Source organism: Strongylocentrotus purpuratus, unplaced genomic scaffold (assembly GCF_000002235.5).
Source record: "Strongylocentrotus purpuratus isolate Spur 01 unplaced genomic scaffold, Spur_5.0 spur5_scaffold_3, whole genome shotgun sequence".
Classification (NCBI taxonomy): Eukaryota; Metazoa; Echinodermata; class Echinoidea; order Camarodonta; family Strongylocentrotidae; genus Strongylocentrotus; species Strongylocentrotus purpuratus.
Window position 1 is genome coordinate 37789933 of NW_022145609.1, and position 26319 is coordinate 37816251.

Below are 26319 nucleotides of genomic sequence, written 5' to 3' on the forward strand. Positions count from 1 at the left end.
TTTGACAGTTAGTGTTGTATTCACTGCTATTAAAGGCAACAAACCCTACTAAAAAGTCTATCTCGCACACAACATATTTGGATGAAAAAGAAGACATTCTGTTATTCTTGAAATTCAGAAAGGGTTAATGACTTATGATGGTCCATCCAATTCAACAATGTTTGTACCAAGATAAACAATGAAAATGAAACCATAATTAATGACTGGTCTCATGTTTTCATATATTTACGAAACATGCATAAAGAACAATTAGAGACAAAGAAAGATTTAACTCCTGAAAATACGACCACTACATTACATGTGACAGAAGCCAATAGAGAAGTGTGTCACAAGAAACAAAATTATTTCCTGGTGAATGGTTTAAAGCCATAGGTCATATAGCTATGATATACAAGCATACATGTACATGTATGTTCTTAACATCTCGGGAAAAAATAGACATAAACAAAAACGTACAAGGGCAGAGACAACTTTGCACGTACCTTGATCCAATCTAGCTTGTTGATATAATGCCCCGCCAGTTTGTTGGGCGCCATGGCGACCAGCTCCAGCAGGCAGTACATCACATCTGGAGTCCCCGCCCCATTCAGCAGCTGACCAATCAGAGCCATGTATGAGAGAGCGGGGTTCCGTTCCATGCCTGAGGAGTTCCCCTTGCCCCTGGGTGCCTGCAGGGTGGGGTTGGAGAGGGTTTGCTGGAGGTAGCGACTGACCATGGGTGCTTTGTTCTCGAGGGGGAGGGGCTCTCGCATCTCTGGGGGAAGGTCGGTGCCCGCGTCGTGGAGCAAGCAGGAGCGCAGGTAGAAGATGACCTGTAATGATTTTTTCATCAAAGACCGTCAATACTACTGGGCCAGAAGGGATTAGACCACACAGCAAGGTCACTGACAGGTGGCTATCTCATTAACTCAGCTCTCAACTAACATAAGAAAAAGAGGATCATGGGGGACCAACAGGCGCCGATTGGGGAAGTTTTCTATATAGAGGGAGCAAGTACAATGTAGCTACAAGTAGGACAGTGTGGCTTAAATTCAATTTGTTTCTGACACAGTGAATGAGCCTATCAGCATGACTAATGCTCAGAGAGGTTGAATAAATAAGATTATATACCTCACTTATGAAATCCAGCCATCTGATTGGTCGGAATTTTTTATAAACTTTAACTATTCCTGTAAAATTCCCGGTAAAATTCCAAACCCATGTAATAGTTCAAAAAAATAGTTCTAAAATCCCAGTTACCATGGTTACAGGAAAAATAGTTCTAAAAAATAGTTCTAAAATCCCAGTAACCATGGTTACCCATAGGTTTACATGTTAAAAAATGGTTTGAGCGATCGCGGATACCGTACGTGTGCGAACAATTGGTCGGCATTTTTAGTACAGCAATATATCTTGATTCAAACAAGGCAAAAATGGCTGTAGAAACTCTCCCAAGATTTCAACTTCTGGATGAGGATCAAATGCGAGACATGCTGACAGCAAGAACACCGAAAAGGGTACGTGAAATCTTCCCTAATTTGTTTTCAGTAGGCCTAGATCTAGATTCTAGTAGAGTCTACGCGACAACCAGATGCTGGTGATTGTAGTGATTTGTACGTCACGGACAGATGCAGATCCTTCCCGTAGAGATTACACACATCCCTACGCATTTCCATTGGCCATTGCGCACTCGATCATGCTAGATTGGTCGATGTTTTAATTAACAGAGGATTCAAAATAATATTGCTCGTGATCCTGAAGGTGATACTCAATAAGTGAGGTACATATGAAAGCGCAGGCTCACCCCTAAAATTGTAAAAATATCTTGCTTAGACTAGAATCTAGATCTAGTCTACTCTCAAAGAAACACTCATAAAAAACAACTGTGCAGATAAACTAGAGAAAGGCCAAGGTGGTGTCATAATTTTTTTGGCATATAAAAGTATTAATGACTGCTTTAATAAATCTCAAAGCAGTCATTAATACTATATTATCTACATTGTCTGGTTTCCAATTTCTTGCATTATATTCCCAGTAGTGCAACTCAAATTTTTCCATATTCATGTAACTCAAAAACATTCTTTGAACATCTAAATATCACGCAAACTCTCTGACCATGAACACAAAGAATATAAAGCATGTAAATTGACTACAATAAAAGGGGGTCTACAATTGGTATTCAGTGGGTTAACTTTGATCGCCCTTACATGTCTAAAGGTCTCTGGTCTGAAGGCTAGATGTGTGGTCCCAGTCACGTATCTTGAGGAGCTCTTCACCCTCTGTGAAGCCTGAAAGATAAAAAGAAAAACAAAAGATAAACTTCATAAGAGGACAACAAACTCTTGTGCCAAATTGTGAATCACAATTATGGCAAGTAAAAAAAAAAGAAAAAGCAGATTTGCCTATTCATTTAACAGCTTCATCTAACAGAATATGTAAACATAAACACTTTTTTTCACTATAAGTAAACTGTTACTTTCTCAAGCAAAGGGGTAAAATACTTATTGTGCAAAAGAAACTTTTTTTCTCACCAATAAGATTTGCCTGTTGTTTTTGTTTCTTCTTTAAACACATATATAAATGAGAAAAATCCCCCTATCCAAGAGCATGACAACAAGGTTTCAATTATTTCCTTCTCATGGCTAAACTTTTCTTTGATTAATACTTTAAAAAAAATATATAATGTTAGCACAAATTTCTTGCCATCTTCTATTTTTTAGGGTTTTTGTAGGACAGGGGTCCTTAGTAAAATTGGGAGCCTGACAACAATTGCTCCCTGCTGACCAAAGGCACAGGGTTGAAGGGTCATTCTCCTACCTTCTCGCTGATGAAAGGCACCATCTCTGCAAAGGTCGGTACCGGTCTGACGTCCGAAGCTTCACCTTCTACCCTCTCATAGTCGTCATACTGCCTCCTAAGCTTCAGGGATCGCACAGCCTCTTGGTGAATATCCTCTTTGCTATCAGCATCAAAACAGGACAAGTATTGTGGTTTAAATGATTCAAGCTAATCTTAGGTGGTACAAAACAATGTTTTCAGTTGGGCTAATCATAACATGTGATTTAAGTCTCAGTGATTGTGAGCTGTCTTAAATTTGGGTAAAATACTTTGCCAAAAGCTTCAACTGAATACCAAAGTTGGCTAATCTAATTTTTAAAAAACTCATATTTTTAACATAAATATTGAATAGAATATCTGCCCAGATCATTAACCAGTCTCGATGATAGCTGTTTAAAAGGAGAACTACCTCGGACAAGCTATAGCTTACCTGTCTCCTGTAGCTAAGAGTAAGGCGTATCTGGATGCTACGTGATAGCTGGGAAACACCGTCGCTGCGTAGTGGACCGCTGTCTTCCTGGCTTGAGACTCAGACTGTGGAGACGAATGACGGAAGTTGAGAAAAGAGGATGATAGATGCAATACATAAAACAAGCAACTTCTAATCCTCTGACTGGTTATTGGCAATCTTGTTCTACTCTTTAACATGGTTGCTCTCATCCTCCTTGAAGACAACTTTGAGCTATTTGAACTTGATAATCCCACAATGTTCAATACCATCTCTATTCCAAATATCTGCCAGTTCATTACTTTCTTCTTCACTCAATGATGGCTCCCATATTCACTGTTAGAGTCTATGTAACGTGAGGGTACTGTAGTATGATGATTCTTACACTGTACTTTTAATCGGTGTGCTTTAATAGACAATGCATCTACAGTTGTCTATCTTGACCCAGGTGAATAAATGGATACCTTTTTGAAATAATTTCCTTATGTTTAAAATTCTTGTGCTTGCTTTATACTCTGGAAGCCAAGCTAAAGCCAGGGTGATATTTGAAAACAATGCCTGCCACTGCACCACTGATAGGTGCACTACACAAATGCTAAACCTGTATATAAAGACCACTCAAGAGAGACCAGAAAAGCGGTCTTTATAGGCAGGTGGTCCTAATTTACAGGTTCCTTTAGCACACAATTCAATGAATAAACACTATTCAAGGAAAACAGAAAATCTGGTCTTTAATAGACAGGTGGTCTTTCTATACAGTTGGTTGCAAAAGAAGGTTTCACCACAGTAATTTCACTTTTCACATGTCAGCTCTGTCAGCATCGCATTCATAATGTAGACCAAACGCTATCTAAGAGAACAGATAATTATGGAACAGTTTACCAATTATTATTTGTCAATCCCCATCTGTACAGTCTTTTAAGGCAAGTTTGAAGTATTTTTTTATTAATAGTAATTTATAGGGCAGTTTCAATTATCTGTAATGTTATTATTAGAATTATGTATTATTATTGCTCTATGTTTATTTTACTTTGTATCTTACTTGTATGTTAAGCCCTTAGAAACATTGCATTAAGCGCTTTATAAATGTAATTTAGTATTATTATAAGGACTATACCTTTTCAATATTAGCCATGATGAGGACCTCCATGATCTGTATAAGGGGTTCCTGGATCCCTTTGTAGGCTACAGCCATCAGAGTCAACGCCTCCTGGACATGCAATCGGGTGTCGTCCTCTTCCTGGGAAGTAAAGGGCAAAAATCGCACTTAAAAACCTTTGGTAATCTTGTGATTATACTCTTCTTTTTTTTTAATGGACTTCTGGACGATTTTTAGATATAGAAACTCCTTTTACTGTATATCGAACAACTGATTGTGAAGTGTGAATTTGTTGAAACCAAGAAATTGTAAACAAAAATGTCGAAACCTTGCTTAAAGCTGCAATGATGCAGTCTCCACAGGACCTAACTAGAGTCATGTCGGAATACAGTTTAAATTATATTTTTGGTAAGGGTGTATAAACCCAATAGGAAAAGCAGACACTGTATTATTCTTTCATTAATGTATAATTTGAAAGGAATGTATTCAAAAAGATGTGAAAGTCTGATCCGTATGAAGGAAATCAAGACGTTAGGATGATTCACTACTTGTTCATTGATTGACTTAATTCTTCACAACTATAAAATATCTCAAGAAAATTTGACATTGGAAAGACGGTAGTCAAAGCCCCAAAGTGTTGGGAGCTCAAAAGATTTGATCGCAAAATGTTACTAAAAATTATATCATTAAGGGCAAGAGGATGTCATTTAAGACACATTTCTGCAAGGAATTTCAAAACAAATGTGTTTAAAGTCGAATATTGATGAAAGAATACAAACTTTAGATTTTCTGCGTACAATAAAAAACCCAAATTATGTATTCCTTTATCAATAATTGTCTTCAGACGCATTTCTTTTTTTTTATTGGGAGGGGGGAGAGAATCTTTGCAGAAGTGTTAAATGACATCCTCTTTCACATTGTATAATTCATTTGTTCTATTATATATTGTAATACTGTATTGTTTATATATGTCATTTAAACTTTTGATATTTGAGTAGAAAAATAAATAAAATTAAATAAAATCAAATTATGATACAATTAAAGTGAAATTTTGCAATCAAATTTTCAGCGATTTCTAGGCTCCCAACACTTTAGAGGGGCTTTAAAGCATGAGGGGATGGATTTACCTTGCAGACGGCATCAAAGAACTGTTGTAGAAGACCCATATCTTTGGTGAATAGCTGTGGTAGTCTCCTGGGTGAGTAATCATGGAGAAATAAAGGGCAATAATTGTAATGGCAAAAGAATGAGACAAACAAAAAGTGAAATTCTATTTGCAGCTCATCTGACAATAGTTATTTTCTATCTTAGGGCATTTAAGTATTTTTTTAGTATCCCTCAGATCATGGAAGGCATGGATTTAACTTCACCAGTTTTCAATCATTACTTGGCATACAAAGTATTTCAATGAAGAGACAGAGAGAGAAAAATTAGACTTCAAGGTCTAACATACATCTTCTTCCTCCCTTTTCTTGTTAACAAGTACATCAAATACAAGAACATTTCAAGAGCACACAAAAATACTGGTTAAAAACTAAGTCCCTGACCCCAAAATAAGTATGGAAAAACACGAGACAGTCTGTAACAGGTTACTAATAAAGCAGAGGGGGTTTCAATATTCAAGCAGAAAGGGCAGAGCAATACGACTTTACTTGGCCTATCCTCCCCCCCCCCCAAATTACTTAAGTTCTAATGACGAGACATCATACTCACTTGGATAATCTTCCTACAGCAACATAAGCAAGGCTCCTTAGTTTCACATTCTGAAAAAAATTAACATTGGTATATAAAAATCCATCATCAATCATCAATTGGTCAGTGCCCGGACTCTACCAAAATGTCAATAAATGTCCGACTCATAAAAAGATTAGTTTAAAGTGACTCTGTAACATTGTTGAAGGTTGATGAAAAAAATATAATTTTTGTATGAAATGTTACTTATTATATTCCTTCTACTGTACTAACCCTCTAACATGCAAAAATCCTGAACAAATTCTCAAACCACAAAGATATAATATGCTTTTCTTTGAAGGCATCACTGTGCAACACCCTCTAACAGTAAATTCTCCCAACTGTTTTTGCATGAAAATAATACATTAGACAGGCTTTAAAAAATCTTTCAACACTTAAATTTCTGGAATGGTATGTTGAGCCAATTCATTGCTTTGTGATGATTGGCATTCACCGTAAATGTAATTAAGTCGTAATGATATGGTTAGGAGAATTAAAGAATCGATCAGATCAGTTTTTCCCAATTTCTATCATTACTAATGGTCTGTTTTCACTCAAACTTTCAAATTATCTTTGATTGTACATCTTGCATTGAACTACCTTAGCACCATTTTTTCTCATCTGAACAATGTTAACAAGTCCCTTTAAAGATAAAAATCAATCTACATGAGCTTACATCTTTGGCTTCAGCGATAAGTTTGACCATGCCCGAGAGGAGGATTGGTCCCATGGGTTGCATGCGGGCATCGCTACAGGCCGCGCAGAGATGGTGCACAAACTGAACGGCCATAGACTTGAGCTTGTTGTTGGAGTTTGCGCCGTATAGGCAGTCAAAGATGACCTGGATTAGAGATGCAAGGAAAACAAAATGGGTTTTTACAGAGGCAAGAAGAAACTGCCATCTGGGGGCCGTTTCACCAAACTTGTCATCAGTGACAAATGATAGTTTTTGTTATAAGCCACTGAAATCCTTGCTTCTGATTGGTTATCTGCAGATTTGTCACTGATTTTTGTCATTTGACATTGAAAAAAGGCTTTGTGAAACGGGTCCCTGATGATAAAATACCTCCTTTTCTATGATCCAAAGCTAATCTAAATTGTTGCTAGTTATCCAAGGAAAAAAAAATGCAAAGTGCACATTTTCTTTCAAATAAAATTTTGTAAAAGACTATGATTATATTTTACTTCACGTATCTGCCAAAGCTTTACCGGTATGCCTTCTTCAAAAATAACAAATGGAAATCTCTATGTGTTTACACATAAAATTATGATGCTGCTGTGCTATGAGAGTAGGACGTTTGCAAACAAAACAAAAGAGCACCTAGTTATATTCTACACTTCAGATAAATCTTGGGTCTTAACCTAATGGAAATCCCAGCTATGTCTGTAAAAAAAAAAATTATTAAATAAAATCTTACACTCATCTGAATGTTAACACAGGTATCCTTTCAGTAATGTTAAAAACGAATATTAGCAAGCTTCAAGGAATTCTTCAAAAGAATTCATGGGTAATATTGACAACTATCTGTGCTTCTGCATTATCCCTCACTTTTACCTGAACACATGCTGGAAACTGATCTGCGGCTAGTCTTGATCTTAGAAGGTATGGGAAGAGTTTTAGTCGAGTTCTTGTGCCGACCGGAGATCGCTTGTCCTCTTGCTTTGGTGTGGGCTGAAACAAATCACAAGAGCATAGTTTAATTAATCAAGTTCCCTTGCTTTATCATCCTTTAATCATGTCTGTGTGCATCTTCACATGAGTTTATCTATCATGAATAACAACTGTATTTCACAGTGAATACAAAGCTATGTCACGTACAAGGTCATAAACAAGGTCAAAATATGGGTACAATTTACCAATAAGCTATTAAATCATGACAATGATGAACTATACTACAAATATAAGTCGCTGTGTCTAAGAGCAATCATATTATCTCAATATCCAGTTAATTAAACCTGTATCTGACCATCCAACCTGAGACCCTCCCCCTCCCCCGTCCCCCCTCCCATCTCTTTTACACAATGGTACAGTTCATGTTAACTTCACATCTGTTGCGTTTCTCCCACACCACACACAAGAAACTAATTCATTTTCACACGTTTTAAATCACACGGGGGACACCTCCCCCAACCTCCTGACCCTCATGCTGCCAGAAGGAATAAAGGTTCACTCTTGATTGTTGAAACATTCATTGAAAGTCCCATGACTGAGTGAAAACCCCCATTTTCCTATGTTATTGAAATTGTGAATTTTCTAATATGTATATATATATAATGTGCACTTAATTTCAATTTTGGCGTTATATTTGCTTGTGCCTCTCCTTTCTTTATTTTCTTGTTGTTTATCCTTGATTTGTTACTCTCTTTATTTGTCCTTATGCTATATTTTTACCTGTCTTTTGAGTGTATCAGTTGGTTGGGCGGAGAGACCTTACGGTTACAGTGATTATGACAGTTTGCTCTCTTCTTCCCTGGCCGCCATCTTTTGCACTCAGAATATTGCTACAAAATTTGTATTTGTATAATTTTAGTCATTCTAATTTTGTAATCACCATGATTATATTGTTTTATTGTTATATTTCTTGAAAGTGTCGAAATAAATAATACAATAAAACAATACAATATTTACCTGTCCTTTAACCGCTACACTGCCTTGGAAGAGGGTGTAGAGTCTTCTCACAACGGTCATGTCATTCCAGTCAACGACACTGCGATCAGAGAAAGAGGAAAATACACATGAAGAAAATTTACATGAAACAAAGTATAGCTCTCTCATGACTTCACAATAATATTTTCTTAGGACTCTGTCTGTTTCTTTTCTTCTTAAATCTCATACAATCTGTTTAAAACAGATATGCATTTCTCTTTTTTTAAAGAAATCTAGCTAGACAAATGTACAGGAAAACAAGGACAAATATTCTTGTTTCTCCATTTAATTTAGGGAAACATTAGTTTGAAAAATGGTTTTATGTCATGATCTTTCCAATCCAATCCTGTAATGCACAAGTAAGAAAATGATTCATTTGGACACTTACATGAAAATAAGCCCATATATCAAAGATGAATTCGTAAAACTGTGTAATTAAATTAACCATATACTTATAATCTCACAAATATCAGTTTGCTATTATACAACTTCAATCCCTCCTTTTATTCCACTGTTTTCTCAAAGTGTGGGGGAGGGGAGGGAAGGGGTGAACTTATTTGCACTCCTGACATTCTATCAATGGTAAAATGAACTAGTGATTTTCAAGGGCTACGCTTTTATCTTTTTGTTGTTTTCTCAATTTTTCACAATACCACTCTAATATTTTTTCTTCTCATTATCTGTTTACTTTTCAAAATGACGACAAATGATATATCCTGAATTTACTCACCTATGAATTTTCTTCAGAAAGACATCCGCTGCAGTTGCCACACTGGTCATGGTAAAGGAAATAGAAACAAAGGAAACAAGAAGTAACCATTTAAAGACAGTTTCAATTTCATTTATTACGTGTACATATTCATGTCAATTCAAAGCCTCCATGAATTTAGCTTTTTAAACCATTGGAATACTGAAAGATTAGGCAGTGCAATATATTAGATATGCAAAGGGGGATGTTTCACCAAGACTAAGATCGACTTAAGTTGGGCTTAAACTATGGCCGGCTATTCATGTCATTGGTTGCTCGAACCATTGGTCTCTCAAGGGACGTCTCAAACCTACAGAATCCACATTTTTGATACTTTATTATTGAAGGAAAAAACGTTATCTAAAGATCATAATTTCTAAGGTTTTCCCCCTCTTATTTAACATCAAGTTCAAGACTTTGTAAGGGCATAAATCGCCTGCCATAGTTCAAGTCAAACTCAAGTTGATCTTAGTCTTTGTGAAACACCCCCCTGAACTAGTTTTAGGTCCCAGTCAATGATGTGAACAGTTTTTTTTTTCTTTGAGAAACTTGAGCAACTTAACTTTAGGTGAGGAACTAAGAGCTATTTTCATAGTGATTTCAAGCCATTCAGGATTCGCAATAATTGTTAAGTACTTCCTACTCTCTGCCCGCAGAGGGCTAAAAGAGCACAACTCGACATCATCACAACACTAAAATATCCTGAAACTGTATTAAAAGCTACCCTCTAAACTCTTTTTTTGGCAGGTATATAGTTACGGCTGTGTAAATGGATAGGGACAACAGGTAAGGTAGCTTTTTAAAGCGAGTCTGAGGGGTGTTTGGGGGCAGTTTTTGGATGCCTCATGATTGAAAGAGGTGCGGAACTCACGTATATCTGGTATCAGAACTTGCAACGATGAGATGACAAACCACGTCTGTTTCGCTCAACACGTCGGCACTCAGGAAACGCACAATACCAACTTTACACTACATCAAATAAAGGCAAAATGAAAAGATATCTTAAAGAATGTACTTTGGATACTTCGGCGTTATAAAGAAAATATATTTTTCCAGAAGCATATCTTTAGAACTATTGAAAGAGCCTTATATTTAGATTTACAGATTTTTCTCTGTGTTTCTTCTGGGTCATATTTGGTAATACTTCGGATTACTGGTCAATTCACTTTTCTCTTTACACAGTTTATTTATTACCTACGTATGTGTATAGATCTACCGCTTTAAAAATATAAAATAACATTATTAGAACGAACCCTGTTGACATACTGACAAATGCAGCTAAATGAACACACAAGCTGGGCTACCCAGATGAAAATATAACTAAAGAAAACTTGTTGTAAGCTAATAATAACTAACTGAAAATCAGAAAAAGAGCAGCTTTCTTTTGTATTTAATTTTTTTCCGCATCATGTGGTTAAATAAGGCTTTTATTCTTCTTTGATGCAGAACCCTTTACAGGTTCATTGTGTAGTTTATTCCTAAGGAAGATATGTCCTGCCCAATTTATCAATAAAACAAAACAACAGATTAGCCTTGTGCTACACAGGTTATACCAATTGGCCCAAATTCACAAAGGAGGTTTAAATTTAACCCATGGTTTAAACCTTCATTTACATAACCCATGGTTTAAAAATAAGTGCAAAATAAGCGTACCTTGCCTTGCGCCCGTCTAATATTGGACCTCTGGACTGTGTTGCGCTTATTTTGTGCTCATTTTAAACCATGGGTTATGTAAATGAAGGTTTAAACCATGGGTTAAATTTAAACCTCCTTTGTGAATTCGGGCCACTAAGTCTACTTCTAGTACTTCTACTACTACTACTACTACTACTAAAATTCAATTCTTCAGACTTCAACTATGACAGCTGATCAAGAACATGGAAACACAGAAGAGGTCAACAATTTTGTTTAAAGCAATCAGACAAAACAATTTTAATTTAATATTTAATTTAACTTTCATTTAATTTCAATTTTTTAATTTGTAGTACCTGAATGTACAATCTATTACATGTAAGCTATATAGGAATTACCTATCATTGTTGTTTGTCATTAATTATTTTCATGTATCAGGCATAAATGTTCATTTCTGTTCCGCCCTACATGTATCTCTATTTCCTTCTTTTCTAAGCGCATAAGGACTTTCTTTGTGTTAGTGATATGCGCTATACAAGTAACGTTCATTATTATTATTATTATTAATTTTACCTCCTCAATAGTATTTGCATCAGGTAGTCCATGTTCCCCTATCAACCTCTTGAGGGCGTTTGGACTGAGACCGGGCGGGGTCTGGTAGGTGGGCTGCTGAGAGGCGGAGCTAGGTCGGGTTGTACTAGAGCTGGCTGTACCAGTCTGACCCCCAGCTGGTGCTGTGTTGGGTCTCTCTTCACTGATAGGGTGACAGAGTACAAAGATGATATCAATCATAACACATTAACACAGAGCTGCCAACCTCCAGAACAGAAAATCAGTAATCACAAGGCTCAAAATCAGTAATTTTGGGTATAAATCAGTAATTTCCTATGCAGCGCTATGAATCTAAAAAAAACGGCACACCAACACCATGATAATGATTATCTGAAATTTTGGGTGATTTTACTCACACAAAGTTGTTAAATATTGATTTTCAGGTCATCATGTAAAATGGCTTCTTTTAAGAGAATACTTGATACTTTTCTGTCTTTCTCAGCGAGTGTCGGATGGCGGTCATACTTCACAGCACTCGCTACGATAAATCATATTTTCAAACAAAATTTGAGACAACATTCCGTAACGGTCGTTAATTTCCCTACCAATTATGGGAAATCCGTACTAGTTGGCAGCTCTGTTAACAGGTCAGGGATTTAATGTATTTGCATCATTATTTTTTATAGTAGTGGTGGTTATTTTATCCGACTGCTAAGAAAGCATAAATGCTTGTTAGTAAGCAACCAGAGGACTGACGGCTTTAGGTCCTCTTCGAGAGACTTGGTAATGAGAATTAATGCCTTACCAAAGGGCACTATAGCGCATCCTCTTGGTTTCGAACCCGGGTACATGTAGCTGTAGTCTATGCAGTATCTAGTGCTCAAGGCATTCAAGGGAATTCTTCTAACCAAGTATTCATGAGCTACACCTGGTTCGGGTGTTGGGGGGGGGGGGAGCTGGGGGGAGCAACAGTTGATATATACCCCTTACTCAAAGAGCCCACATTATACTTCAAGCTAGAATCTTTAACACAGGTCTCCCATCTTTAGAACCCTTTTTCAATTGAGTCTGTAATAAAATTGTTAAGGTCCTTGTGCAATAGACATGTCAATATCAAGCCCTGTATTGTAACAATCAACGTTGTGTATGAACTTAGACAAGTTAATCTACATACAGTTGTCTCCATTACATGAGGGATATTTTGCTGACGGCAAAAAACTAATATCAATTTACATCATATTTGTAATGTGTAAAAATAACTTGTCACCTGAAAGTGTAGGGTAAGAGGAGATAGTGCATGAGTAAAGTAGTGAGAAGATGAATGGTTTCCACTTTCTCACCCAGACCTTTTGTGGACGTTATGTTTATTACATCATCATAAATCAGCATGATTATGTAATATCACTATCATCATCATCATTTATATTATTACTACTACCAAAAGGATAACAATTCTCACCTGAAGGTGTAGGGTAAGAGGAGATAGTCCATTAGGAAAGTGGTGAGAAGGTGAATGGTTTCTACTTTCTCACTCAGACCAAAGATAGCTCTCCTCTTGGTATGGTCGTCTGGAAGCTTGAGATGAGGCAGGGTAGGTACTAACATCTGAAGTATACTGAAGGGGAAAAGACAGAGAGATATTTAAAGGATATGTTGATATATAGTTTCAAGAGATAGGACATAAATCATGCAATGCCACAATGTTCACACACATTGAACCTTCTATAAAGAACTGCTAAAGCAAAATAAAATGACATCTATGCAAGTGCATATCAGTGTTTGTAGTGTTCAGTTCCCCCGCCCCCCACCCACTTTTATATACATACATGTAAAATTATTTTTATATTTACTGATGCAGTTTACCCTGAGGCTGTGAAGGAAGCAATATGAAAGGACAAAATAATATTTCTTAGCACTAAAATTTGCTCAATAAAAATATGGAATAACAAAACCATCAATATCTTTTTTTTAAGTGAAAAGCCTTCAGTAAAAGATTTGATTATCATGTGACAACAGTGGAAAATTGTTTTTACATACTACTATACAATGATGTTAAAAAAAAATCAGGTAGAGAACAGAACACAGTAAGCCATAATGAAATAAAATTTCTATTTACATATTGTTGTTTGATTATTTTTTGCAATATCTAGTCTTTCCTTAAAAATACTTAAAGGGAAATTTAAAGTTAAATCAAGTATACACATTTTTTCGAGGATCTTGCTAGGGAGGCACATGTACTGTAGCATGACATACCTATCTTGCTGTAGAGGGGGTTTCCCTTCTAAACACTTGATGAGTGAGTGAGCCAGCTCAGCCTGCTTATCGATCTCAAGCCTCGGGAAACCCATTTTCAGGTACAAGATCGTGAAATTCTGCCGACAGGAAAAAAGATTAAAACTCAAAAGTTATCGATTGGAAACCAAATTTGTTACGGACAGAAGGACGGACTGCAGCGTTACTGTATCCCCTCCGACTTTGTCAGGAGGGGATAAAAATGAAACTATATTTACAATGGATTTAAAGTCCAGGAAAGCCCATTTTCAGGTACAAGATGGTGAAATTCTGAAGGACTAGAAAAAGGGAGAGCATGTCATTCAAGTTTTTTGGCAAGGCATTAATCTATTTCTACCACTCCTTAACCATGAGAGAAATGGGGACCTGGTAGGATGACCAAAGCCTTTGGGATAGAAATTGACATATGCCCTTACGGTGACCATATGGTAGGGATACTCCCCAGGGAATGGAGACGGTACACATTGTGCATAAACGAATCTGGTGACGGGGGGTAATAATATATGTAAAGTGCTTAGAGATGATATTTCACTGTATAAATCCAGATTATTATTATTCATCAAGTATTGGGTTAACAACGAGTTGTAAACCTAGGAAAGTTCATTTTCAGGTACATGATATTTTAATTCTGACAGACATTAATAACTAAAGATCTCACACCATTGAAAGTTCATTGTCATGGATATGATTCTTATGAACAGATGGGAGAAACAAAGTGTCACTTAAAAAGTACCACTAGATGTAGCTCAGTAGTTTTGGTACTTGGATATTACACATGTTACAATACATATCAAGACTTAGTCCACCATAACTGATAGTGGGCAACACTTTGACAATGTATGCATCACGGAAATGACCAAAATATTTTTGATGGTGATAGTCTCCATTGGTAGCTACATGATCTCAGTAGCTACATGTATAAAGAGTTTAAGACAGTTGTAAAAGTAGCATAAATGTCTACTAATAATGCTTCCAAGTTCCATGCATCCAGTAGGCTGCGATCAAATCTCAAAATCATTTCAATACTTACGGTGACAAACGTAATACTAGATGGGTCCTGGTATTGTAACAGTAAAGATTCCACAGGGATTTGAACCTGGGGTCTACTCTTCAGCCGTTTATTGACATGAACCAGCAGTTCCAGGACCTAAATCAAAACAGGAGAAAAAGCAGAAAACCAACAAAAAGAACAATAAAAGCTTGCTCGTTTAACACACAACAAAAATAACCACATATTTTAGTAGTAGCAAAATGTTTCAAGCAGGCAGCAAAGTAGCTTTGGGAAGCTCTAAAAAAGCTTTTAAAAAAATTCTAAAAAGTTTACTTCTAGAATTTTTCTTCTTCTAATAACGGTTCTTTAAAAAAAATCCTCATGTACAAGGAAGTTACAACTACCAACTAGTTCCAAAACAGTATTTGAACCTCCAAACAGTGCTGGCAAATCAAAATTGTCGTCCCCAAAATGGGGACTTTTGAACTATGGGAGGGATGCACAGGAGTCTAAATTTAATCATTCGATGGACGCCTACCCCAAATAGCTAAATCTCTAATACACAAAAGATTATTGTTAATTGATTAGATGGTCTTTTGTATCAAAGATAAATTCAAGCTCTTTTGGCCAACTTTGCTTTGATTTATCTGTGGAGTCCAAGTTGGCCCAAGAGCCAAGTTATCCCAGATGCAATAGTTTTTTGCTATTACCTTCTTCCTGACTCCTTCTTGACTACTGGAGAGCTTAAGAAGCACAGGGGGAGGAAACGGCAGACAACATTCTCAAGCTGGTCATCGCTCTCAGCTGAACCAATCCGCAGGAATACTCTGTCGAGTAATTCTGAAAAGTAGTAAAGGAAGAAATGATTTTTGCAATTACAATCATTTAGAGAACATGAAGGGCACATCCTGGATGCTGTGAGTTTTCTAAACTGTCATTTTATTCCTGGTAAGTTGCTGATGCAAAAGTGTACTGCAATTAATTTTATTTCCCCCATATGGTCACCAATTTTGGAGATCTTCTTTGTTGGTGGCTAAGCTTATCCAATTTGGGTGTTTGATGGGGGGCAAAGCATGTGAACAGGGCATATCTCCTATTTTGGATATCATCTATAATTTTGGAGAATTTTGTCAAGATTTTTGGTAGCCTACATGTATTTGGGAGACAGTCTCCCATTTGGGAAACCAATTTCCTTTATCTACATTTGCTGCTAAGGTATTACCTCAGCTCAAAATAAAAATATGATGAACAGATTCATCATGCCCATTTTGACCATCAACTTTAAAACTTCACCTTCTACTTTTGTTACGATCCACAAACGGAACCAATGCCATTGGGCTTCTGACCTCAAAGAGACAAAAAATTGCTTTGTTGCTGAAGTTGTTTCTTTTGTGAGCTAAGTCTCCTATGGATGGGAGATGGTATCTCAAATGGGAGTCTCCCAAACATGATATGCACCTCTGCTGAACAGTAGGTGCGCTGGTCCGAGAATAAGGATCGTCCACATAAACGAGGATATCTTTGTAAAAGCGAAAAAATTGCGTCCTAAAAAAACAATCAACTCATAAACCTGGTTGACGGTATGAACTGGGGGTATTTTATTAGGTGAAATTCGTTTTTTTTCATTTTAATTGCAAGCGTGCGGATCAGTAACCCTACATCCGCAGAGCGCCAAAGATAAAAAGACGGACTATCCTTATTTTTGAGGGACGTGATTTGTCCTCGTTTACGAAGATATTCTCGTTTACGCGGACGATCTTTATATATTTTCAGACCAGCCCCCCTACTGCTGAATATGACTTGATTCTTACATTTTTCAAATCAGACTGTTATTTTGAATGTTTTTGATTTTGCCTTTTTCAGCTGCCTTGATTTTTGTTTTCATTTTTGTCCATCTCAATCTCAAAATCAGTCATCAACATGATCAAACTCAAAGATAAAGTCAGATGTTTCCTCCTATTTTTCACATCAATAATTCAACTTTTTAATTAATTTCCTCTTCTTGATGACGGCCACAGGCTTCCTTGTCCATAAGACTTTCAATCATTTGACCTCATGATCATGATGACGATACAGAGCACAATGAATAGTCAATGGTTACATATCTTTCCACCCATTTCGTAATTCGTTACACAATGCAAAGGCATGATAAACACAGCGACTGTCAACAATGTGCCGTGCACCGTGAATCAGCTCATTTCACCGCACGATCACGACAGGGCCAGGGCCCTCCCTCAATGCATACGACACCCATTCATTTCGGTTTGTCGCAAACGCGAATTCTCACCGACTCACTCATCTCATTATTTTCTCCAAACCCCCAAATCTAATAATCGGTTTAGATGGAGTGATACATCGTTATCGAAATTAATCTCCGCTGTCCTATCTAATTGTATTATAGCATATAGGAATTATACATTTATTGATATTTTATTGTCGATTAACTTACCCAGTTCGTCTTGCGCAGCCATCATTATACACAAACGTGATTTGCGTTGAGGCGAGAGAAACTAGTAGACAAGAAATACTAACGTCGTGCTCGAGCATTAATCGCATAGCCGTTCTAAAAACTTCATATTTATGCACTGATTTTAATGTCTAACAATACTGTTTTGTCTTGATATTGGAAATAAAAGATTTTTTATATTTTTTAAAACCCTATATTGAGTTAATAATAATTATTATATTATGAATTGATAATATCAAAAAGATAAAAATAGTCATTATATGATTTCTAAGCGTTAATCTAGTAATTTGTCAAATTGGTAAGGGGATGTTTTCAGCAACGTATTTAGTAAGTTTCTAATTATGAAATGTCAATGAAATGAGAAATCAGTGGTTTATATTTTCCATTGGAGGGTGTTTCTTCTTTTAAAACCGGAAATCGAATATAAAAAATCCTTAGGGACTTGATATGTACCTTGAAATTGAGAAAATATTCATTTGAGGCATGACATTGTCTTTAATGGGTTCTGAGAACTGCTGGTACAGAGACTACTTACAAAATATCGTCTGCTACCTTTTTCACTTGGAGTACTTGGTAAAATATACGGGAAAAGGGTCTGTAGAATATGTCGAATATTGTGAAGAAAATTTCATCAAAGTGGCAGAGTTATCGGTACAGGTTTGTGCCTTGGGTTGCACTGAATCTAAGAGAGAGGTATGTGTACAGATTATTTCTCATTTAGAAACGCATAGTGTGAAAACATATTTGTACAGAAATGTGAGTAAAGTCCCGTATATAGAGATCTGTGCGATGTTTGTATGAACAAAGATTAGTTTTTTCCCATTTTTTTTCTTCAAGTCAAGTAAAGTCAGCAAATGAAAAATTGAAGGGAAAAATAAGTGCAAATACATATTATAATGATAATTGGTGGATAGAGGTCTATGTATAAATAATGTACCTTATAAGAGTTGAACATGTAATTATGATTTTCAACAAGAATCACTCAATGCGCTTGTATTTTTGTTATGATGGAAACAACTGCATGAAGATCTAAGTCATAAGTGTAAGATCTCAAGTCTTTGGGTCTCAGAGAGAGTAAGGTAGGTGAGAGAGTGAGATAAAGAGAGAGAGATTGTGTGCGTGTGTTAGCCGGAGAAGGAGAGAGAAGGGGGCTTTTTGTACCTTGTGCTTGTCAAGTGCGAAGTGTGCAAGTAATAAGGCTCTAGGCCTAGTCTTGATCTATAAGAATTTTATGTGGAGCTAAAAACAGTCTGAAGCTCAACAGAGCTTAATGTGTTGCACCTTCTGCTTGAAAAGTTCCGAAGAGGTGCAATTGACGAGAGCAGATTGTAAGGAGTTCCGTGCAGTCGGATAGTGTCTGGGTAGAACTTGGTTTGGAACCTAAAAGATTGTCCTTAAAATTAAGCCTTAATAATTGTATTTATTCTGTGTTTTTAATGATCTTTGAAGCAGCCTTGAATTGCATGAGATCTTTACCATAAATGGGTTTCATTTGCTGTGAAGATCAGTTACTGATCATCATACCTTCTCGATCTTCAGTATTTAAGTTATCCCTACCATTGCATCTTTTAATTTCCTTGTAGATAATCTTTCTTGATCTCCTTTCCAGGACAGTGCGATCAGTTGACGATGCAAGCCAAGACAGGATCATTGAAGACCATCTGGTGGAGGAAACCTACAGGAAATTATTCTCTGCTTTGGATGACAACCTCCCCAATCAAGAGGGAAGAGGCAACAAAATGCATGAATTAGAGACAGAGAGCAATAGACTGGAAAGGTCAAAGGTCAGCGTAGTAGGCAGAAGATCAGATCTCCAAGATGAAAATGGGAGCATTAGATGCTATCACCATGATGACACTGCGACTTCTGAATCCCATGATAAACAAAGTTCAGCTGTGAGGTCACTCTTTCAAAACATCTTTAAGCTGTTCTGTGAGGAGAAAAGAACATCAAGATTGACTTGTAGAGAAAGTGGAGAACTTTGCAATCTTAATGACTACCTGGACAAGCATCAACAACACTTAGCAAAAAGACTGTTACAATATTGGAACATTGGCACAAATGAACTGTTTGAAGCTGCCTATATGGAAGGAGATTGCAGAGAAATTTCGGCAATGAATGCATTATTACTGAGAAATCAGGTGGATGGAAGTGCACGGACAAGCAACAGCATAGTGAATGACGGTTGTGGCCACCAGCACTACTGTCATTCTGCTCCACCTTCCTCATTTTCTCCTCATCTTCCTCCTCCTTCTCCTCCTCACCATCATCATCATCATCATCATCATCATCATCATCATCATCATTCTTTATGCCACCATAGTTATCAGAGCACCAAGAAGTTACTGAAACAGAAAACTAACGCACAATCTGCTCAACTCAGCCATCAACTAAGTATAAGTACCAATTTTGAACAGAACAAGGAAAACACATTGGACGGACAAATGAGTGAAGATTTAGACCCTGGGGCAACCATAATGCACCAGACTCTTGGATATGCCATTGGGCGTCGCCCAAGCCGGATCGAGGGTGGTGGAGACGGTGTCTTCGTCAAGAAAGGAGTGGTTCCAAAAGGAGTGGTTGTAGCAATGTACCCAGGTGATTGTTCCTTTCAAAATGAAAATTGTTTGAACTTAATTATTTCACACATTGCGCCTTAACTCATTTATTAACCACATTGTGTGATTTGCCCTGTTTACACGTCAATTAACAGCAAGTGATCATCATTTATATGAAATATGGTTCTTGGGAACATTGCACAAAATGACTCTCATGGTACTTAGATACTAGGCTTCCTATTAAGCAACCTCAAAGGTTATACAAAAATAAAAAATACTTGAGGGGATGATATTGATAGAACCACTTCCATTTATAATCTATATACATATGCCTACCCGTAACATTTATCCAATTAAAGATATACTCTTTCTATATACCGGTTTCATTTTAATTGTGGAATAATACAATCCAATTTTCTAGAGGTAGAAATGTATCTCTGTGACATCTCAGTTTTTGAATTAAAGATCTGTGTCAGTGACTTCTTTAGTTTAAAGTGATGACCACTGAATATCCATTATGTCATTTGCATACTGCTTTCCATGATACTTTCCAGGTACCGTCTACTACCCAGGTGAGCCCATTCTCCTTCAGTCCATCGCCAATCCTTTCATCTTCCGTTGCCTTGATGGTATACACATTGATGGCAATGACAAGAGACTGTCCAAGATGATCTACAGGTGCGTATGGTTAACCTAGTATATCGCCTGGTAAATCCATGTTTGATGATTTTGAACAGTCGGAGACAATACATTTAATCATACACACTCCCAACGATTAGATACTGAAAAAGTCCCCCCCCCCCCCCCCCCCTTAAAAAAAAAAAAAAAAATTCACAGAGACAAGTACCACTCGCCAACAATACCCCAGGCCTTCTCCTTTTGATAACTACTTTATATATTGCCTCATGCATATACATGCAAATACATATGTTTAAAAAAATTTTTTAAGATGTTTCTCATCTTGGTGAAGAGGTGTGAGGGGGGGGGGGGAATCACAGGTTGGTGTCTTGGCCTTTTTTGTACACATACCGGTAGGTTTTCATTAAGGCTGCGACGGGTAGTCGAATGCTCGAGTACTCGCACGGTTGACAACTACTCGGGTATGATTTCTCGTACCTGAATATTCGGCAGCAAAAAAAAAACTGTCCGACGCTTACCCGTGCCAGGGAGAGCGGCGGCTGCTGGCATGGTACTGTCAGTAAAAATGTTTCCCAACTCAAGCACTGTCAAACTCACCACTCAGAAACTGGGACAAAATGTCCGGATTTCTGTTTGGACTCGGAGGACAATGGATTATTCTGCCATCTTTGGTTTTTAAAACAGCATTATTTACTGTTATTATTATTATTAAATTGGCGCCTTCAACTGCAACTCGAAGTAAAATTGCATGCGTTTTTGGCTGGGATAGTGCACTAGTGGTATGGTGGTGGCAAAAAAAGAAAAAAATTATAAAAAAACATGGCGTCCGAATATTTGAGTATTCGTTTGTAAGCCTGGGAGTGTACTCGGGTACCTCATTACAATGTTGTGCACAGCCTTAGTTTTCATGTAGCTCAGTGAAACAAAATACTATTGAAATTAAATAACTAACAATGATTTTAAAACTACGCTTATGCACCTTTACACTTCCAGAACTTATTAGCATGTCTGAGAACTATGAGAGACTATGCTAATACATGTGCATATGTACACACATGATTATTCTTCCTAAACAAACTAACAAACTAAACTTCAAATAAAATTCTATTCCCAGATCATGTGCTCGGAGAGACAGACTTGGGCCGTACATGTTTAGTGACCTTTCATGGCTGACCTCTTGCCCTTTGAACCCAATGGCTGTGGGGCAATATGTCAACAATCAACACAAAGGTATGTCTATATAGCTCTTGATCCATTTCACCAATTTGGTATTACTGTGTGTGTAATTTGATGGTAAAAACACGCTCTTTTTTCTTCCAGTTGTTAAAGTTAAAGACCAGTTCTGGTCATGTGATTGCATTGTGAAAGAAACGTGGAATAGATCAGAAAGGGTTGATCATCTAGCATATAAGTATTGGTGTGTACTGCAAGGTTCTGGAATCATCAAAATGATAAGAAATTTGGCCCAGTCTGGGTAAAGTTACAAGCACTGTACACAGAAAGATGTATATGGGGCTACGCGACACGTGCGCGATATCTATCGGGTCCACATAGATATAATAATTTACCAAATATATCAATTAGTAGGTGGTTTCCCGGCAAATTTGTATCATCACGTATTAGTCAAAACATATTCTTTCACATGATTGGTAATAAGAGCTTCCATTTCATTTTTTTGAGAGGGGGGCATTTCCAAAACTGGTCTTTACCTTTAAAAGTTAATATGCAAGATGTTTGAAGTATAACAGCCAGTATTCCTCCCTGCACCAATGCCCCCACCTCCAATGAGAATCAGTACCCCTGATATAATAGTCATGATTGTTAAAAAAGTGAGTGGTACAGTTATATATTCTAGCATAAGACTGAAGAGTATTATCACTTTTGTTTTAGTATAGTCTACTCTTTATATAGCTTGAAATTATTTTAAATACCATTATTCTTACTGGTATGTTTGGATCTTTATGCAATGATTGTCTATTATTTCAAATGCTGAGTATAAGAATAAAATATGAATGATGACTCTTTGTACACATTTAATTTGCTCATATAATTATGTTTTTAGGAGCTCCTGCAAATGTGTGCTACCAAGAGTTTGATGTGCCTTTGGATTTTCCAATAAAACTGAGGAAATATATCCCCAATGCTTTCTTCGGTACCCTTCCAGATGTAGGCAATGCTGGCAGGTCTGTATGCAAATGTTTTATGATCTTTTGAACCCGTCATCTAATTTTTTCTTTCAATACCTCTGTTTACATCTGGTTCTTAAGTCTCCCCTTGCATACAATAGGGAGTACATTATATTATCAGTACAGCTTTCAGTTTGTATGGAGCCTCTAATGGACAAATACAATTGCACAAGAAGAAAAAGAAGGTAAAAATGGAAGTGTCCTCTTAGCATTTGTTCGTCTACCAGGGGGAGATCCACGATTCTGGAAGGGGGAGGGGGAGGGGGAGGGGGGAGGGGGAGGGGGGAGGGGGAGGGGGGAGGGGGTGGATGACAGATGCCTTTGGGTCTAATATTTTCAAGGTGGTTTGGCAAATAAACACAATTTCTGTGGGCCATATTTTTCATTTGTGTACCCAAGGGTGCTCCCCCTAATTGCCAATCTGTCTAAAAAAAATATAAAATACGGTACATGTATTAGCATAGAACCACTTCCTCCTCATTACAAAAAAAAAAGATAAAAAACAAGTAGTAATTTTACATGGCAATGTGAAAAATCTAGAGAAAGTTTTGTTAACTCCTCCTGTTTTGTTTTGTCTTTATCATGACAGGAACATGCGAACTGTTGCCCTGGTGTCCGTAAGGGAGATTCAATGTGGAGAGGAGTTACTTTCTTCCTACTTTACACTCATCTATTAGACAAAAATTGAGTAATAACACTCTGCAGACAATTTGATCCAACAAATACCAGTATACCAGATTAACGTTGTGTCGGCTCAGTCAGTAGAGCGTCCGCCTCACAACCGGGAGGTCCTGGGTTCGAACCCCGGTCGCGTCATACCAAAAGACGTTAAAAGACGGGAGTTGCTGCTACCTTGTTTGGCGTTCAACAATAAGGGATAGAGCAACGTCGATCTGGCGCTGCTCAGTGGCTGCAGGGCTCACGATCATTTGGGCAAAAAGAGTTTCCATTTTCGGTTTAACTTAATAAAATTTGGAGTAGACTTTAAAAGATTATTATTATTATTATTATTATTATTATCATGTGTTTGAACATCCCAGAAGCACTACTTTATGAATTGAGAAACATACAATATTTCAATATATATATATATATATATATATATATAAAATATTACAAAAGAAAAGAACAACTTTATACATTTGCAATGTTATTTATTGTCATATGACCAGTATACATACATGTACATACAAAATGTTCACAAAATATTAGTTCTGAAAAAATAATGCATTCTATAATAGATAGAGGTGCATAAATCCATTTTAGCCCCTCCTCTTCAAACAAAGCATTTAGTTCAGTATAATTTGAAAGGAAAACATTTTCCTTGGTTCTTGATGTTTCAAAGTAGCGGGATATGATATTAATCCATGAATTCCAGCAGTAGTGGATGATGCATCATCGTCACTATAAGGAATTTTAGATGTCATACTAATTATGAGTGCACTACAGTAAGTTACATTTTAAAGACACAAAAACTCCTAAATTTTAGACTGGCCATGCTTGTGTATGACTTGTGTATACATGTACATGTATATTTAAACCTGCTTTAGTGACCACCTGTCGACAAAGACCACATTTTTTGTTTCCCTTGAAAATTGTTTTTCATTGAAACATGTACTATAGGCACCTGTCTACAAAGACCACCTGCCTATAAAGACCACTTTTCTTGTCTCCCTTGGGTGGTCTGTATAGACAGGTTTCACTGTAGTTACATGGGTAAATTAGCCATTTGGTGCCCTGCCATTACCGTATGTCATCTCTTCTGATTACATTTCATCTCCTTTCCATCATCCATGTTGGGTTTTATTTCACTTGTCCAGAATCAATCCATTGACTTATTTCCAGGGCCTCTTTCACAAAACTTGACATCAGTGACAAATGACAGTTTTTGTTATAAGCTAGTGAAATCCTTGCTTCTGATTGGTCATCAGCAAAATTGTCGTTGAAAAAAGGCTTTGTGAAACAGGTCCCAGGTGTCTCAAACCTTTGAGTTCTATTATTCACTTGGTCTAATTCACACCATTTGGTCTAATGGACAGGGCTGGAAAACTGTAAAAAGATGAACTGATTAGCAGGCTAACTCACAGGGCATTGGATAAAAGGGCAATCAACCATTACATTTTTATATGGGTATGACAGTTATTTGAAGTGCTATCATTTAAAAACCTGTTATAACCTTTTGACCAAAAGTGCATAACAATGTATTCCAAGGCACCATCGTGCCTATTCAAATGATAATTTTGGAACATTGTTATGAATTCTGAACTCGTTATGAACCCAATACAGTTCATCTATTTATTGTATTGTGTATACATGTATTGAAATAATCTCAAATACACTTATTAAATAAGTGCCAGCGAAGAAAATGTGTATTACGGTTGAACAGGGTACCTATTTATCATGTAATTATTCTCCTTTCCTGTTTAGATTGTCATCATACAAAGTAAAGTTCAATTTGTATTAAAGTTACATAAACTGAAACAGACAGATTCTTTGCTTTCATTGTTTCCATACTAGTACAGGGACACAGTGGCATACGCACAATTTTTTTCGAAGGGGGGTTTTAAAACTTGAAAATCGTGCCGAAAATTTCGCAACAAGGACAATTTTTTTTTTTTTGGTCCAAAATTTTTGCAACGACTCAGCCAACCGCTGAATAAACAGGGGGGTCCAGGAAATTTGGCTAACCAATTTGGTCGACTGATATTTATTTCAGTTGGGGGGGGGGGGGGGGGGGGAGGTCACTTTTTTGGGTCACCCTTTAGCCTTTTTTTTTTTTATTAAAAAAAAATGGGGAGGGGGGTTTCCTCCAAAACACATAGCAAAAAATTGAGGGGGGGGGGTTGACCCCCAACCCCCCCCCCCCCTGCATACGCGCCTACAGGGACATACCATGTGACCGTACGATCTCCAGAAAGAAGGTACAGTCAAACCTGTCTATAGGGACCGCCCAAGGGAAACACAAGAAGTGGTCTTTGTAGATGGGTGGTCACTAAAGCAGGTCTGACTGTATTGCCTGAGTCAGTACACTTGCTGGGAGAATTTACTTGTTTCTCAAAACCGTCATAAAGTCACTCATGCTTGGTATTGGCACCATGGCTGTTAGGCACAAAACTTGAGTAGAATATTACATCAGATTTGATGTTCATGGCAAACCGGTTCAAAATAGCACATGTAAATCGGCATTCAAACATGACCCATTTTTATAGGATTTATTGATAACTCATATCTTCTAAACTGCAGGGTGGTCAAATAATAGGCAGAAGGGTCCAGAATAAAAATTGGGAGGGGGGGGGGGGGTTCTCCTTGCACTGTACCCTCATTGATGCTGTACCAGTCCCGAAGTACTCTGTACTATTTTTGAAGTACTTGGTACTACAGTGTTAAAGCAGCCTGCACTACTTTTACTTGTAGCTACTTTACGCCCTCTATACAGCCAACAAAGCGGTACCTGTTGATCCCCCATGGTCCCCTATTTCTTATGTTAATTGAGAGCTGATTTGATGAGATAA

General features: G+C 37.2%; 2 protein-coding genes across 2 annotated transcripts in view; one reads left to right on the forward strand and one right to left on the reverse strand.

The window, feature by feature from the left end:
* LOC591734 (proteasome adapter and scaffold protein ECM29) overlaps positions 1 to 17428 on the reverse strand; it is a 59102-nt gene extending 41674 nt beyond the window's left edge. The window contains 19 exon segments of the mRNA XM_030995928.1: positions 483 to 812; positions 2187 to 2267; positions 2797 to 2938; positions 3248 to 3351; positions 4383 to 4505; positions 5492 to 5558; positions 6078 to 6127; positions 6772 to 6936; positions 7651 to 7767; positions 8725 to 8803; positions 9473 to 9514; positions 10362 to 10459; positions 11696 to 11876; positions 13134 to 13289; positions 13928 to 14046; positions 14997 to 15113; positions 15668 to 15720; positions 15723 to 15797; positions 17407 to 17428. Coding sequence (XP_030851788.1) covers positions 483 to 812; positions 2187 to 2267; positions 2797 to 2938; positions 3248 to 3351; positions 4383 to 4505; positions 5492 to 5558; positions 6078 to 6127; positions 6772 to 6936; positions 7651 to 7767; positions 8725 to 8803; positions 9473 to 9514; positions 10362 to 10459; positions 11696 to 11876; positions 13134 to 13289; positions 13928 to 14046; positions 14997 to 15113; positions 15668 to 15720; positions 15723 to 15797; positions 17407 to 17428 — 2121 coding nt within the window.
* A 518-nt stretch (positions 17429 to 17946) lies between these two features.
* LOC115928827 lies at positions 17947 to 23802 on the forward strand. The gene is made up of 6 exons (XM_030996797.1): positions 17947 to 18117; positions 19034 to 20022; positions 20537 to 20660; positions 21736 to 21851; positions 22684 to 22804; positions 23397 to 23802. The coding sequence occupies exons 1-6, from the start codon at positions 18029 to 18031 to the stop codon at positions 23482 to 23484; spliced, it is 1527 nt and encodes a 508-aa protein (XP_030852657.1). The 5' UTR covers positions 17947 to 18028; the 3' UTR covers positions 23485 to 23802.
* Positions 23803 to 26319: the final 2517 nt, after the last annotated feature.